General features: G+C 44.5%; 1 protein-coding gene and 1 long non-coding RNA gene across 3 annotated transcripts in view; one reads left to right on the forward strand and one right to left on the reverse strand.

Moving 5' to 3' along the window:
* LOC138152679 (uncharacterized) overlaps positions 1-7,334 on the reverse strand; it is a 30,027-nt gene extending 22,693 nt beyond the window's left edge. For both annotated transcript variants that reach the window (XR_011166176.1, XR_011166188.1), the window contains exons 1-2: positions 7,035-7,334; positions 6,272-6,478 (exon numbers count right to left, since the gene is read on the reverse strand). This is a non-coding gene — a long non-coding RNA (uncharacterized lncRNA). The remainder of the gene's footprint in view (positions 1-6,271; positions 6,479-7,034) is intronic.
* Positions 1-15,921, forward strand: part of TMPRSS9 (transmembrane serine protease 9) — a 106,331-nt gene that overhangs the window by 49,752 nt on the left and 40,658 nt on the right. Inside the window, exons 2-6 of the mRNA XM_069076677.1 lie at positions 3,253-3,432; positions 4,814-4,941; positions 13,287-13,354; positions 13,480-13,655; positions 14,162-14,203. Coding sequence (XP_068932778.1) covers positions 3,276-3,432; positions 4,814-4,941; positions 13,287-13,354; positions 13,480-13,655; positions 14,162-14,203 — 571 coding nt within the window. The 5' untranslated portion in view covers positions 3,253-3,275. The remainder of the gene's footprint in view (positions 1-3,252; positions 3,433-4,813; positions 4,942-13,286; positions 13,355-13,479; positions 13,656-14,161; positions 14,204-15,921) is intronic.

Raw genomic sequence — 15,921 nt, forward strand, 5'->3', positions numbered from 1 at the left:
CCACACAAACTAGCCATGTGACCTTGGGCAAGTTACTTAACCCCAACTACCCTCCAAAAGGCAAAACAAAAAACAGAAAAAAACATTATTTTGGGGTGGCCAGGTAGCACAGCGAGTAACAGCACTGGCCCCAGTGTCAGAATGACCTGGAGATTGAATCCAGGATCAGACACTTAGCACCCACCCAGAAACACCTGGCCGTGTAACCTTGAGCAAGTTACTTAACACCAATTGCTTAATATATATTAGGGACCCATGCTAGGTGCTCTTGATATAAAAACAAAACAAAATTTTAAAAATAGCCCCTGCCTTCCCAGAGCTTAGAGTCTAATCTCCACTGAGCTTTTTTTCACATAGCCCTAAGCCGTCTTTCAAACATGAAACATGGATTAACTGAGTGAGTTTGGACAAATCACTGAACCTCTCTGGGCCCCCAGTTTCCTCACATATAAAATAGGAAAATTGGGCTGGGTCAAAGGTTCTCAAGCTGGGGTCCACAGACCTCCAAGATTTTTATGAATAGATTTCATGGAGTTCTGTGAACTTGTTTGGGAAAGAAAAAAAAAATCATCTTTATTTTCACTAGCCTTTGGCTTCCTTTTATAATTCTATGTATTTCATTTTATTCATTTAAAAACGTGATTCTGATAAGGGCTCCATAAACGTCAGCAGCCCGAATGGCAAAGGGATCCAACAGACAAACAAGGTTAAGACCCCCTGGGATAGATGATCTCTCAAGGTTCTTCTATTTCTACAAAACTATAGGAGGCAACAAAAGGCAGTGCAGGAGAAAGGGCAGAAACTAGGAATCAGGAGTTCTGGGTTCAAGTCTTGTCATTTCCTAGCTGTGTAGTATTGGTCAATTCACTGAACCTCTCTGGTTCAAATGGCAAGACTAGATTATTTCTAATGTCCCTTCTAGTCCTAAATCTATTGTTTTAAGGTCACAAACCAGTTAATGAGTTTCCCCAAACTGGATGTTTTTTCAACTGGATGGCCACTCGACGGAAGCTTCATGATTCATAAATTGGACCTAGAAGGTTAGAATCCTTCTTAATCAGCTCTTTCATTTTGCAGATGAGGAAGTTGAGGCTAAAGGGGAAAAAAAGGAAAATGAGACTTGCTCAAGGACATACCCCATTCAGATGGGGCTGGCATGGTGACTTGCTCTAAAGCCTATGACACTGTAGTGTACTCTATGCTCCTTCTGAGGTCTTTCCCAGTTCCCATAGTCTGCCCTCCTTTGACTTACACATGTGCACACCAATAGCTAAGGACAAAAAACCAAAAATCATCTTCACTCATCTTCAACCAATTCCTGTCTACTGGCTGCTTCCCTATTGCCTACAAACATGCCCAGGTCTCACCCATTCTCAAAAAACCATCCATCCTCCAGCAATCATCCCATAGCTCTCTTCCCTTTTTTGGTCAAACTCCTTGAGAAGACCATCTACAATAGGTGCCTCTATTTCCTTCTTTCTCATTCTCTTAACTCTGCAGTCTGGTTTCTAACCTCATCATTCAATGGAAACTGCTCTCTCTAAAGTTGCCAGTGATCTCTGAGCTGCCAATTCCAGTGGCCTTTTCTCAGTTCTCATTCTCTTCAACCTCTCTGCAGTTTTTGACATGGTGGATCACCCTCTTCTCCTTGATACTCTCTTCCTCTATGTTTCTGTGACATTGATCTCCCTCTGTTCTCCTCCCATCTTTCTGACTGCCCCTATGTCTTCTTTGCTAGATCTTTATTCAGGTCACTCCCACCAATAGTAGAGCCCCCCAAGGCTCTGTTCTGAGCCCTTTTTTTTCTCTTCTTTTCTCTTTCTCTTTTTCTCTATACTGTTTCATTTGGTGATCTCACTAGCTCCCAAAGTTTCAATTATCACCCCTGTGATGCTGACTCTCAGATATTCTTGTCCAGCCCTAACATCTCTCCTGACTTGCAATTTCACATCTCCAACTGCCTATTGGATATCTAAACTAGACATCCCATAGACATCTTAAACTTAGCATGTCCAAAACTGAATTCCTCATCTTTGCCTCCAAACTCTCCCCTCTTCCTTTCTAGTCATGCAGCCTCCCAACCTAGGGGTCATCCTCAACTCCTCACTCTCTCACCCTCCACATCTGTTGTTTCTGCCTTCCTAACATCCCTTGCGTACACCTCTTCTCTCCTCTGACACTGCTACCGCCGTGGGGGTACAGACTCTCATCATCTCACACCTGGACTACTGCAATAACCTACTGGCTGTTCTGCCTGTCTCAAGTCTTCCCCCACTCCACTCCATCCTCCCACTCAGCTGTCAAAATGATCTTCCTAAAATGCAAATCTGACCCTGCAACCCCACCCCCATTCAACCACCTTCAGGGGCCACCCATTACCTCCAGGAGCAAATATAAAATCTTCTATTTGGCTGTTCATAACCCTTCTTAACCTGCTCTCCCCACCTTCCTCATACCTTTCCCATCTTCTTACACTTCAGTCCCACTCATGTGCTCTGGGATGCTGGTCTCCTTGTTCTTCATTACCCATGATGCTCCATGTCTCCTGGATTCCAGGCATTTTCACCGGTTGTCTCCCAAGCCCGAAACTTCCCTCTCTCCTCACTCTGCCCCAGGCTTCCTTCAAGTCCCATCTGAAATCCCACCTTCTGCAAGAAGCCTTTCCTATTCCCCTCAATGCTGGTGCCTCATCTCTGCAGATTATTTATATTTTATCCTGCTCATTTGTATATAGTTGTTTGCATGTTTTCTTCCATTAGATTGTGGGCTACTTGAGAGCAGGGACTGACTTTTTCCTTTCTTTGTATCCTTAGTACTTAGCACAATGCCTGGCACATAGTAGGTGCTTGCTAAATGCCAGTCAACTAGAGGGACACAGAGAGAGAGAGAAGGAGCAAAGGACAAAAAATGTCTGATAAATGAAAGTAGAATGGGAACTCAAAATAGGTCAGGCAGAACTCTTCAGGCTCCTCAGTGGTTTGAGCATATCTCTCCTCATCAATTTATTCATGGCTATTCTCAAAACCCACTGGAGCAGCAAATGGGGGCAGCGGCTTGGCCCTCCCACACGGCCCCCGCTCGGCATCAGCTCCTCTCTGCTGAAACATCACTGACTCCTAACAGCCCCTCAGTGTGGCTGCAGCAGCTAACAGCTCCCAAGCAGCCCCAGCGCCAGCTCGGCAGATGAGGCCGGAGAGCATCTCTCTGATGGTCTAACCCAGCTTCTCTTTCTGTTTTTCTGTCCACACCCAGGCTGGCTCGTAGGCTGACCTCGAATGCTTCGAAGAACCATGGAAGTGGCAGTTGCCAACTTGGATCCCACGCCTGGTAATACCAAGGCACAGCTGGCTGCAGAGACCACCTGCTGGAAGGTGACCGTGGCCACTGTCCTAGCCAGTGCCATTGCTGTCATTTTCTTAGGTCTCCTTCTGGGTGAGTGGGTGTGGATTTTAATAGGATTTAATAGGATGAAAAGGATGATCGAAATGTTGTAGACTGGAGAGAGGGCCAGAGCTGGATAGAGGTTTGCATTCAGATTCATCCTCAGATACTTATAAACTCTGTGACTGCAGGCAACCCCCTTGACCTCCCTGTCCCTCAGTATCTCCATCTCTAAAATGGAACTTTCACCACCTACTCAGAAGGACATTGTGGTTCAGTGGATGGAGTAATGGACCCCAGGGTCAGGGAAACCTGGGTTCAGAATAGGCTGGTTGAGATCTATGAGTTGAAAGCACATGGCCTTGACACACTAACCACTGACCTCACTAGGCTGTTATGAGGAAAGTGCTTTGTAAATCTCATGTGTTGTTCAGTCGTTCAGCTTTGTCTGACTCTTTGTGAACTTGAGTGGGGTTTTTGTGACAAAGATACTGGAGTGGTTGGCCATTTCCTTCTCCAATGAATTAAGGCAAACAGAGGTTAAGTGACTTGCCCAGGGTCACACAGCTAGTGTCTGAGGCCGGATTTGAATTCAGGTCTTCCTGACTCCTGATCCCATGTCTTATCCACTGAGCCACCCAGCTGCTTCCTTGTAAACCTTATAGGGCTCAATAAATGTCTGTTCAAATCCTGACTCTGCTACCAATAACTGATGCATACAAAATGCTTTATGGTTTACAAAGCATTTGCCTCACAATGAGCCCGTGAGGTTGCTAGTGCTGAGTATTATCACCTCCATTTTATGGATGAAGAAATAGCCCCTCCCAGGATTAAATGCTAGTGACTAGGAGAACCAGGATTTAAACCCCTGCCTTTCTTGATAACAAGTCCAGCCATCTGGCCCCTATTTCACGCCACCTCAACCACAATTCAATTTTCATCAGCAGGCCTCAGTTTCTCCTTTGAAAAATAAAGCCTTATGACTATGATCCTCTGGACAAGTCTCTTCACTATTTTGGGCCTTAGTTATCTCAAATGTAAAATATGAGGTTCAAATATATAAATTCTAAGGTTTTCTTCAGATAGAAATCTGATGATGTCTTGAGGTTTAGGAGACATTACAATTTTCTCTAAATTGAAGAAACAAGGAACCCACTCACAGATCATGGTACTCTTCTGAGTTTTAGCTTTCTTATCTATAAAATAGGTTAGTAATATATCTATATCTGTCTCCTAGGATTGTTGGAACAACCTTTTTTAGGTGAAGGGCTTTGCAAACTTTAAAGTGTTTTATAAAAATAACTTGTTGTGTTATTATTATCAGTCAAATAGGTTGTACCAAGCCTGAAATTGGGCCCAAGGTCCCAGGCTTAGCCAAGCAATGAGTCCCTAGAGTTGGGCTCTCTCATGGGGCCCTGGTCTCTGCCCACAGCCTCCCTCTACACACAGGACGTCAGTTTTGAGCACTTGGCTGAACTCAAAGGAATCCTATATGACAACAGCCTGCAGCAAGAGAACTCCAACTATTATAGGGCTTTGACCCCAGCTCTGCAAACGCTGGTGAGTTGTAGCTTTCACTTTGAGGCATATAAGCCATGGGTGAATGGACGGGAATATTCCCAGAAAGCAGTGGGCTGGGCCGCAGGATGGTATGTGTAGGTGAAAGGATTGTGGAGACTTGGAGAGAGGAGGGATTTGAAAGAGAGGTCTGATCGACAGGTTAAATTGCAGGATCCTCCGTCCAGGACTGAAACCTATCCTTTCTCTTCATCTCAAGATCTTGAAATTGTACAAGCAAATGACAGCATGCATTAGCGGCCCGGGTGCTCCGTACTGGGCTGAAGGGAGGGCTCTGGCCCTGGTCCAGGCAAGGGTGGTAGTGAGGGGTCCAAGACTAAAGCAAATTTGGGGGAGCTTTCTCTAACTTCCATGGAAGAGGGGAAAAAGAAGAGGAATCAGAGAGAAAATACTTCTTTCCTTTGTCCTCCCTCCTCTCCCCATCCCTTTCTTTTCATCCTCTCTCTTCTTTTTCTATCCCCCTCTTCCTTCCTCCAATGGCTTCCCTCCCACCTATTTCCCATTGTCTTTTCTTTTGCCACAGTCTCAGAGGAAGATGTGACTTTGGGCTGTCCCTTCTGCTCTTTCAATCACTCACTAGGTCCCTCATGTTCAGCCTCTGCTCATTCACTGACCTCTTCCCTGCTGCCTAGATCACAGCCATCCCTAATGTACATTTTATGTGTCTTCTTCCTTTCACAACCAAACTTCTCCACTCATTGCTTTGATTTTCGCGTCGCCCACTTGCAAGGCGTTGATACTTGTAATTGGGCTTCAGCCCCCACCATTCCATTGCAAGACCTTTCTCTGAGGTCACCAAAGATTTCTTTATTGCTCAATTCAAAACCATTTGCTCAATGCTTCTCCTTCTCCTCCCTCCTCCTCCTCCTTCTTCTTTGGGGCAGCTAGGTGTTGTAGTGGATAGAACTCCCAACTTAGAAAGAGATGACTTCCTTTCTTTTGCAACATGGCTGATATGGAAATATGTTTTGCATGACTTCACATGCATAATCGATATTACATTGCTTGCCTACTCAAGAGGGAGGGGAGGGGAAGGGAGAGAGAGAATTTGGAACTCAAAATTTTAAAAAATTAATGTTAAAAATTTTGACATGTAATTAGAAAATATCTAATAAAATAAATAAAAATGTTTTTTTAAAAGATGTGAGTTTAAATCCTGTTTCAGATACTTAGTGTATAAACCTAGGCAAGCCATTTTAAACTTTCTGAGCCTCAGTTTCCTCATCTGTAAAATGAGGAAGATAATAGCGCCTACCTTATAGTATTGTCTTGAGAATCAAATGACATAAGACACATAAAATGCTTTACCAACCTCAAAGCATCATAGGAATGCTGCCTTCAGTGTTATTGACCTCTCTTATGAGTTTGAAACCATTGACATGTCTCAGTTGTGGTTCTTTTCTCCATGTCTGATGAATCTTTATCTTCTTTTCAGGGTCATCATTCAAGTCATATGCCCTCTGTATGGGGATACTCCAGGGTTCTCCTCTTTCTCTCTATTCTCTCTTCCTGTCAGCTCCTGTGGATCAATTAGTCAATCAATAAACATTCATTAAGTGCCTACTATGTGCCAGGAACTGGGCAGAGTCCTAGGGATTCAGCTATAAAAATGAGGCCAGTCCTACTGTCAAGGAGCTCTTAAGGGGATATAATATATCTTAGTGACCAGAATAGAGAGCCGTGGGCATGCCCAGGTGTTCTTAAGTGTGTCCAGGGTCCCTCTGGTGGTCTGGTGAAGCCTATGGACCTCCTCTCAAAATAATATTTTTAAATGCACAAAAAATGTATAGCGTTATAAAGGAAATCAGATACATAGCTATCAGAACATTTTTTTAAACCAGTTTATAGGCCCTAGGTTAAGAGCCCTATCTGGTCAATCATGGGAATTGTGAGTAAGGCCAGAGGTACTTTCATTGTTACATCCTTTCCAGTCGCAATGGTAAAATCAGTTTAATTATTGTTCCCTAAACCAAAGCTGAAGGGGGGGAGGGGAGTTGGGATGAAGTATGGTAAGGGAGGGAAGGGTCTGAGACTGGCTAGAAATAGAAGGCTGTCGTTAGCACGGACTCACCCACCTTCCAATCTAAGCAGCTGGTGATTCCAGAACTGAATGGATTACCACCCCATAGGGTAGGAGTAGGGGAGGGGCTGAGGGAGCAGGATCCACGCAGATAACTCACAAATGTACACTTGCAGCTATCTCCCCAGCCTTCAGCCGCCTTCTAGACATCTCCATCCGGTTTCCCACAGGTATCTCAAACTCAGCAGGACCAGGAGAGAACTCATTATCTTTCTCCCTAGACCCAGCCCTCCTCCCAACCTCCCAGCTTCTATCCAGGGCACCAGCTCTCTTAGTCATCCAGGGTTAGGCCTCGCCCTTCCCACTCACACTGGGATTGTTGTCTTGTTCCCAATCATCCTTGCTCCTCTCCAGTCTACATCTGTGCTTCCCCCACGTGCCAAGTGAAGCCCAGCCAAGCATGTATTCGGTACCTCCTGTATGCCAAGCACTTTGCCAAGGGCTGAGGATGTAAAGAAAGGCAAACCAAGACAAAAAGTCTCTTCTGTCACTGAGCTCATGGTCCAAGGCAGGAGGGAGACATATAAGTGACTAAGCCCAAACAAGATGTACGCAGGACAAACTTGGGGCAAGGCACAAGCACTAAGCAGGACAGGGAAAGGGTTCCTGCAGAAGGCAGGATTTCCTCTGAGACTAGAAGGGAAGCCAGGAGGCGGAGACAAGAAGGATCACGTCTCCTTTATTGACATGTGGGCCCCAGATGTCCCTCCCAAGCCTTCTCCTCTCCAACCTAAACATTCCAGGTTCCTACCCCTGCTCCCCACATGGCAAAATCTTCAGTCTTCTCACCACTCTGGGCACCTTCCTCTGAGCCTGCTCCGGCATGCCAGGGGCCTTCCCCAAGTTCTTCTGCGTGTATTTATGTGGAAGGGGCTAGAATCCTCATCTGCGCAGGAGTGGCAGCTTTATGTGGCTCTAGAGGTGAAGGGCCCCTGGGGAGGAAGGGCCCCCTCTCCAGCCCCACAGTGACCCTGGCACATGCACTGCAGGACCCTGGCTGGCTCCCTACATCTTCTGGTTCAAGTCCCCTATCTACCTTTCTGGACTTCAGGGAACAGCTTAGCTTGGGTTCCACACAGCTCTGAGCTTCCTAGTGCCTTGCAAAAAGCATCCAGACACTTAACACTTACAAGCCGTGTGAACTTGGGCAAGTCGCTTAAACACAATTGCCCTCCAAAAAAAAAAAAGAAAAAAGCATCCAAGGCTCTACCCTGAATCATTTAATGAAGGGGTTGAAAAGATCAAGATTGTATGCCATGACTTTCCAAACTGGCACAGGGAGATAGTATAGCTTGATAGAAAAAGAGTTAGTTGGCCTTGGAGCCAGAAGGCCTGGGTTTAAGTCTTACCTCTGACACCTCCTGGTCTTGTGATCCTGGGCAAGTCATTTTTTCCTCAGTATCCCAGGGGACTCTCTAATCTACCAATAAGCATTTATTAAATGCCTAGCTAAATAAATAATTTATTAAGCACTCAACCACTTGTCCAGGGAATACAGATCTAAGCAAAAAAGACATTGCCTGCCTTTAGGAACATTTCATTCTAATCAAGGAAATTAATATAATTGGGCCAATATAGTAGGGGAAAATTAATATAATAACTAAAAAGAGAAAAGAGTGGAGAACAAGGGGGAAAGAAGGCTGGAGAGTGCAATCTTAAGTGAAGTGAAGCATGGTTGGGACCTATCCTTGACTAATGGTTGGACTAGTCAGGAGAGAGAAGTCTTGGAGTGGAGGTTTCTCCACCATGGTACAAGCTTGACATAGAGGAGGGGGAGGAGAAGGGTCTACCATATGCCAAGTGTGATACATGCTACATGCAAGGTGAATAAGGAACAAACAAAACAGTCCTTCCAGGCACTTTCATTATTGGTCAAGGTAACATGTACCCATTTAAATACATAAAAAATAAATAACCTTTTTGGAGAGGAGACAGTAGTAGCTGGTGGGATCAAGAAAGACACATGTGGGAGACGTTACTTGAGCCGACCTCTGAAGTCAACTAGAGGTTTTAAAAGGAGGTGGTGAGAAGGAAATGTATTTTGGGTATAGAAGACAGTCAGTACAAAAATATGGAGAGGTGAGATGGGATGCCATGTGTGAGGAACAGTAGGCAGGCCAATTTAGCCAGGCTATACTGAAGAGGGAAATGGCTTATGATACACAAATAGTATATAATACAGAATAGTTTATAATAGAGTAATAAATAGTATATAACAAGGCTAGAAAGGTAAGTTAGAACCAGTTGTTAAATGGCTTTGAATGTCAAGCAGAAGAGTTTGTGTTTGATCCTAGAAGTAATAGGGAGGTCATTGAGCAGGAGAATGATGTAGTCTGACCTGTATTTAGGAGTATCTCCTCAATAGCTGTGCAGAGGATGGATTAGAAGGTTGGGAAGACTAGAGATGGGGACACTGGTTAGGGAAACTATTGTTAACAATCCACTTGAGAGACGGGAAGAAACTAAGCAAAGTTGACATCTGTGTGAGTAAAGAGAAGGGGACACATGTAAGCAGTGTCAAGATAATGCCAAGACTTGTCAGCTATTGGGGTGCGTGGGGTGAACACGTCTGAGGTGTGAAGATAACTCTGAGGTTGCAAACCTGGGAGACCAAGATGGTGGTGCCCTCAACAGTAAATGAGAAGTTGAGGAAAGGCAGGATTTGGGGCAAAAGAGAAGGGATTCTGCTTTGTATATATTGCGTTTGAGTTGCCAATGGGATGTCCGGTTGGAAATGTCTGAAAGGACCGGAGCTCAGGAAGAGGTTAGGGCTAGATGTACAGATCTGGGAGTCACCTGCAAAGAGATGATATTTGAACCTTTGGGGCCAGTTGTCTTGACCTTTGTCCTGCCACTGGACTCCAATGACTCTGGAGGAAAGAGTGAAGCTGACAGCTTTGTTCAGCTCTGCCTCGTTTAAGTCTAGAGTGATGTCATCGGTCCTCTTTGAGAAGGAAGGACAAACAAACCTTTTAGAGTCGATGGGGACTTTGAGAGTGTAGAGAGAGAAGAGAAGAAAGCCCAGGGCTCTGCCCTGGGGTATAACGCTGATTAGGAGACTGGACCCTATAAGGACTGAACAAAGAAAACCAAATAGATAGAAAACCAAAAAACAATCAGATAGATAGAAGGAGAACCAAGTGTCAGGAAAACCCAGAGAGAAGAGAGTAGTCAAGGGGGCGAGATGGTCCCCAGTGTCACATGCTGCAATGATGCTGACATGAGAAAAGGTGATTGGATTTGGCAACTAGACTGTGAACACCTCAAGAGCAGAAAGTAGGTCTTTTTTTCGTTTCGTTTGTTTTGCCTTTCTTAAGCTAATTGAAGGCCACAGAGGGTTAAGTGGTTTGCCTGGGATCACACACTAGGAAATGTTGGAGTCGGCATTTATGAAAGTCCTACCATGAATTCCAGGCACTGGGTCAAGTCATGTAATATAATGATAGGCAAAAACCTAAACAAACAAACGAAAAACAAACCCCCGTCCTTGCCCTCGAAGGGCTCCCAGTCTAACAGGGAAGACAACATACAAACAACTGTGGACAAACAAGATGCTGTACAGACAGGAAAACTTGGGAGTCATCTCCAGGGAGGGCTCTAAGATGAAGGCGGTCAGGGTAAGGCTCCCTGGGTGGGACTTCTGCTGACACGTGAAGGAAGAAACAGGAGATGAGGATGAGACGGGAGAGAGTAAATGGAAAGAAATCTCAGAGGCATTAGCAGCGAGGGGCCCTAGGGAATGCCTTCTGCACATGCTGGGATTTGAGCTGTCTTCAGGAAAGCCAGGATAAGGAGAGAGAAAATTCCAGGCCTGGGAGACAGCCAGTGAAAAGGCCTGGCATCGGGGTCTTGCAAGGGGGAACTGCCAGAGGGCCAGGGTCACTGGATCCTAGAGGACGTCGAGGCAAGTAAAGGTGCAAGCAGATCAGGAAGGTAGTTGGCAAGGGACCAGGTTGTGAAGGGTCTTTATAAAGCAAAGGATTTTTATGTATGATCCTTGAAGTAATAGGGAGCCACCAAAGTTTATATAGGGGAGTGATACGGTCAGATCTGTATTCTAAGAAGATCACTTTGACAGTTGAGTGGGGAGAGATTTAAGGCAGGGAGACCACCCAGAAGGCTACTGCAATAACCTAGAATCCCAATCTCCAACTCTAGCACTTTTTCTAGCCAATCTACAATGCTTCAGGACCTCAGCATGTTGGAGAACCCACCAGTTCTCCCTAAGCTCCACAAGGATGACCAACATAGGAGTCAGCAGAACTGATTATACCTAAGCTAGATAATCTGATACCAAAAACCAGGCATGCATTGATCTCTCCCGCAAAATATTTTCTTTCCTGTCACTGCTGATGCCAACCATTTTTTCATATTTTTAAAGCACTTTCTGACTAGGGTAAGGGAAACTCTACAAAAAACCTTTTAAACACTGTCAGTGTGAAAGCAACATTTTTAGGCACTTTTAAAAATTGTTGTTTTCTGTTTCTTACATCACCATAATATCCCGCCTATCCCTCCCCCACCCCTTCCTGAAAGTCATCTCATATAACAAATAGCATGTTTTAGAGAAGAAAAAAAGTCAGCACAACTGATCGGTACATTGATAAAGTCTGAAAACCTCAATGTGTAAAAGCAACTTATATTTAGTGGTTTCCTCTACTGCTATAGTTTAGACCTAGGTCTATGGATTTCCTTCATTTCTAGAATGTGCATCTGTATACATGAGTATATGTGTATTTTAGGTATATGTGTTCTCTAGATGTGTTTATGTGCTTTGCATGTCATGAAGTTATGGGTGTAAGTCTGAATTTTGTGAGAGAGGGGGAGAGAAAGACAAAGACAGAGAGAGAGGGAGAGAGAGAGAGAGAGGGAGAGAGAATTCTTCGAATTCACATTCAAGCTAAGTAGGAACACTGCTGCACACTTGGTGACTTTTGGGTCAGGGATGAACATGTCATCTGGATCCCTGCCGTCTCTTCTATGTTTGCTTCTCTGGGAAAGGTTTTTTTTTCCCCCTAATTTTCCTTCTTCTGAGAGCAAAGAGTCTTTTGATTTGGTAAAGACAAAATGTAGGAGAAAGAAAGACAGCCTGGGAGCCAAGTAACCTGGGTTCTGGACCCAGCTATGACACTGGGATTTCAGGCAAATCACTTCTCTCAGTATCCTTGTCTATAAGAAGAAATAGTTTGTGACTTTGATAGACTTAGCCCTTCTCCGCAAGGCAAAGACCTAAAACAATTCCAAAGGGCTCATGATGGAAAATGCCATCCACATCCAGAGAAAGAACTATGGAGTCTGAATGTAGAGCAAAGCAGACTACCGTGTTTCCCCGATAATAAGACCTATCCCAAAAATAAGCCCTCCCCTTACTGTGTAAGATTCCTCTAAAATAAGCCCTCCCCCGAAAATAAGCCCTATTGAGATTGCTACTGTAGTGAAGGTGATCCCCTGCGCTACACGCTACATTACGGTACCCTCTGTATGCACCGTCCCCCCCCCGTGAAACACACGCCGTGCTCCGAGCTGCATCCAATCAGAGCTGCAGCAGTGAGCGCGTCATCCTGTTCTTCCCCAGTGATTTGCTTATTGAATAAAGGTACATTTTTTTGTTCACATTTACCTGTTTATTAAAATTGCTGTCAATGTTCATTAAAATAAGCCCTCCCCTGAAAATAAGCCCTCTGGTGTTTTTCTGTCCAAAAAAAATAATAAGACAGTGTCTTATTATTGGGGAAACACGGTATTTTCTTTTTTTGTTTCTTTCTTTGTTTTGTGTTTTTATTTCTCATGGTTCCTCCCATTCATTCTAATTCTTACATACAACATGACTAATGTGAAAATATGTTTAACAGAAATGTATATGTAGGACCTATATCAGATTGCATGCTGACTGGAGAAGGGGGTAGGGGAGGGGTAGAAAATTCAAAATTTATGGAAGTGAATGTTGAAAACTAAAAATAAATAAACTAAAATTTTAAAAGAAGAAGAAATAGTCTGGACTCGATGGATCTATTCCAGTTCTTCTAGTCTATGTTCTAATATTTGAAGACTTTAGAAGAAAATGATGACCTAGGGATGAGGTGTCATTCCCTGAACTTTCAAAAGAAACAGAAAATCTCCCCAGTAGCCCTTCTATAGACTATATTCATCAGGGGTCCTGCCCCCTGCTAAAGGGATGAAGGTGAAATATTGCAAGCAAAAGAAAGGTGGAACCATCCTTACAATCTCCCCATATTTTCTTTTGTAGTTTGTAAGTAGTTTTCAGAAGACAAAATTAGAAGAGAGTTGTGCTGGCTGCACTGTGCTGAGCTACAGGTGAGCTCTCCCCGCTCCCATTTCTCCCCGTCTTGTGTAGATAAAGGTCAGAAAAAAGGGGTATGGAGGCTTGGCAATGTCTGCCTCTGCGTGTTTGTTTCTGCTGTTTCTTTCCTTAACCTTAGGGATGGGAACTCCAGCGTCCTGGTCCGTTTCCGCCTACACTTTGTGTCCCAAGCCCTCTGGTCCCTGACCTCTGGATTGGAGGAGGAAACGCTCCGGCAAGGTCTGACCATGAGGTTCCAGGAACACAGCATCCGCCTGCCCACCTATGGGACCATCTATTCTGCTGCACTCACAGGTGAGTCCTGGTAGCCTGGGCTAAGACGGTGGCAGGCCCAAGGAAAACTTCAGACGTGGGAACTCATCTAAGGACTCTGTGCACTGTTTTGTTTTCAAGTGGAGTTTGTGGGGAGAGAGGGAAGCAATGGTTGTCTGCTTTTTTTAAAGGTTTGTATTTAACTTCACTTTTTAAATCATATCCTCCGTCTTTGACAAGAATAAGATAAAAGCTCTCACACACTCAAGGGAAACTCTCTATTCTAAAAGATGATTGAATTGCCCTGGTGCTTTTCTAGGCCTCGAATATTTGAGAGCAGGACACCATCAATGCAACCATGTTGTCAAGTACCACTTGTCAATGTTACAAAACCTCCCATTATGTCCCCAAGTTTCTATTATTTTTTTCTTCCCTAGTTAAAGTCTTCCTTCCACCTTTGTGCTCCCCCCTACCGTATACCTGTGTCATGATGCCAAGATGAATTTCATGGCTAACTGACTTTGGCTTTCTGCCTCTTGTCATTGCAGGGAACAAGGAGCTGCCTGCCACAGAAATCGATCTGAAGTCAGGTGAGCCCCATTTATTTGGGTAGGAACTCTTTGCTCTGTTGACAACTTTTTCTTTGTAGTTCATTTCCTGAGGTTTTCCATTTCCTCTTCCAAATGAGCAAAGTGAACTCGTTGTTATGTCCAATTCTTCATAGCCCCATTTGAGGTTTTCTTGGCAAAGGTATTGGAATGGTTTGTCATTTCCTTCTCCAGCTCATTTTACAGATAAGGAAACTGAGGCAAATGGGGTAAAGCAACTTGGCCAGGGTCACATACATAGTAAGTGTCTGAAGCTGAATTTGAACTCAGGAAGATGAGTCTTCTGGACTCCAGGCCTGGCTCTCTATCCATTGAATTCCTTAAAACAAGCCATACACTCCTCTCAGGGCTACCAAATCACTGGGGAGATGGATTTGCCAGGATAGAAAAAGGGCGGGCTAATTTAATAAGATGAACTCTAATGAGAATAAATGTAAAGTCTCACACTTGAGTTCAAAACATCAACTGCAAAAGTTGACAGTGGAGAAGGCATAAGTTAACAGGCATTTGTATAAAAAAGATAGAAGGGGTTTACTGGGCCAAAAGCTGTGCAGCGTCCACAGCATAGAGTGTCCGTGGCATGAAGGTGACATCCCAGGAATGTCCTCCTGCCTGAGCAAGTCAAGAAGGGATGGAAGGGAAGGGAATAAGCATTCATACAGCACCTACTGGGTGTCAGGTGTAGTGCTAAACACTTCACAGATATTATCTCATTGAATCTTCACAGCAAGCCTGACAGATGGGTGCAATTATCATACCCACTTTGTTGTTGTTATTGTTCAGTCTGATTCTTCATGATCCCATTCGGTTTGTTTGGTTTATTTGTGAGGTTTTTGTGAAGATACTAGAATGATTTGCCATTTCCTTCTCCAGCTTATTTGACAGATGAGGAAACTGAGGCAAACAGTTCAATGACTTGCCCAGGGTCACACAGCTAGTAAGGGTCTGAGGCCAGATTTGAAATCAGGAAGATGAGTCTTCCTGACTTCAGGCCCGATACTGTATCTAGTGTGTCACCTAGCTGCCCCAATCCCCATTTTATAGATGGGAAACTGAGACAGAAGTTCAATGACTTGCCCAGCGCTGCATAGCTAAGAATTTGAACTCAAGTATTCCAGATTTCAGGCCCAGCACTCTATACACTGCACCAGCTGGTCTTACTAAGCATTTACTATGTGCCAAGCACAGTGGTAAGCAAGAATTCTCTCGACAGTATGGCCCCTAACTTGATCTATTGCCTTTCCTCAAAAGCTCTGGAAAAGGGGAACACCCTTCCCAAGGCAGACTATTTCTGTTTTGGATAGCTCTCATTTTTAAGTTTGGTTTTTTCCCCCTGATGTTTACTTCTCTGCACATTCTACCCATTGTTTTTAGTCCTGCCCTTTTCGGACCTAGCAGAATTTCATGGTTATGACAACCCTTCAAATACCTGAATGTGGTTCTCATGTTCTGCCTTGGTTAGCTCTGTTCCAAGCTAAACATGCCCAGGTTCTTTAAAGGTCCTCCTATGGGCAGGACCTCAAAGCTCCTCACCATCCTAGCCGAGGGCTCCCATCTTGTCAATGTGCTTCCTGAAATGGCCAACAAAGCAGAACCCAGCACTCTAGGGGGCGGTTGGAGCAGGGCAGAAAAAAGCAGGACTATCACCGTGTCAGCTGAGATCCCCCCACATGTAGAGTGCTGGGTTCAGTCCTGGGGGC

Source organism: Petaurus breviceps, unplaced genomic scaffold, assembly GCF_028583685.1.
Source record: "Petaurus breviceps papuanus isolate PSGF00001 unplaced genomic scaffold, PetGlider_PUasm1.0 108, whole genome shotgun sequence".
Lineage (NCBI taxonomy): Eukaryota > Metazoa > Chordata > Mammalia > Diprotodontia > Petauridae > Petaurus > Petaurus breviceps.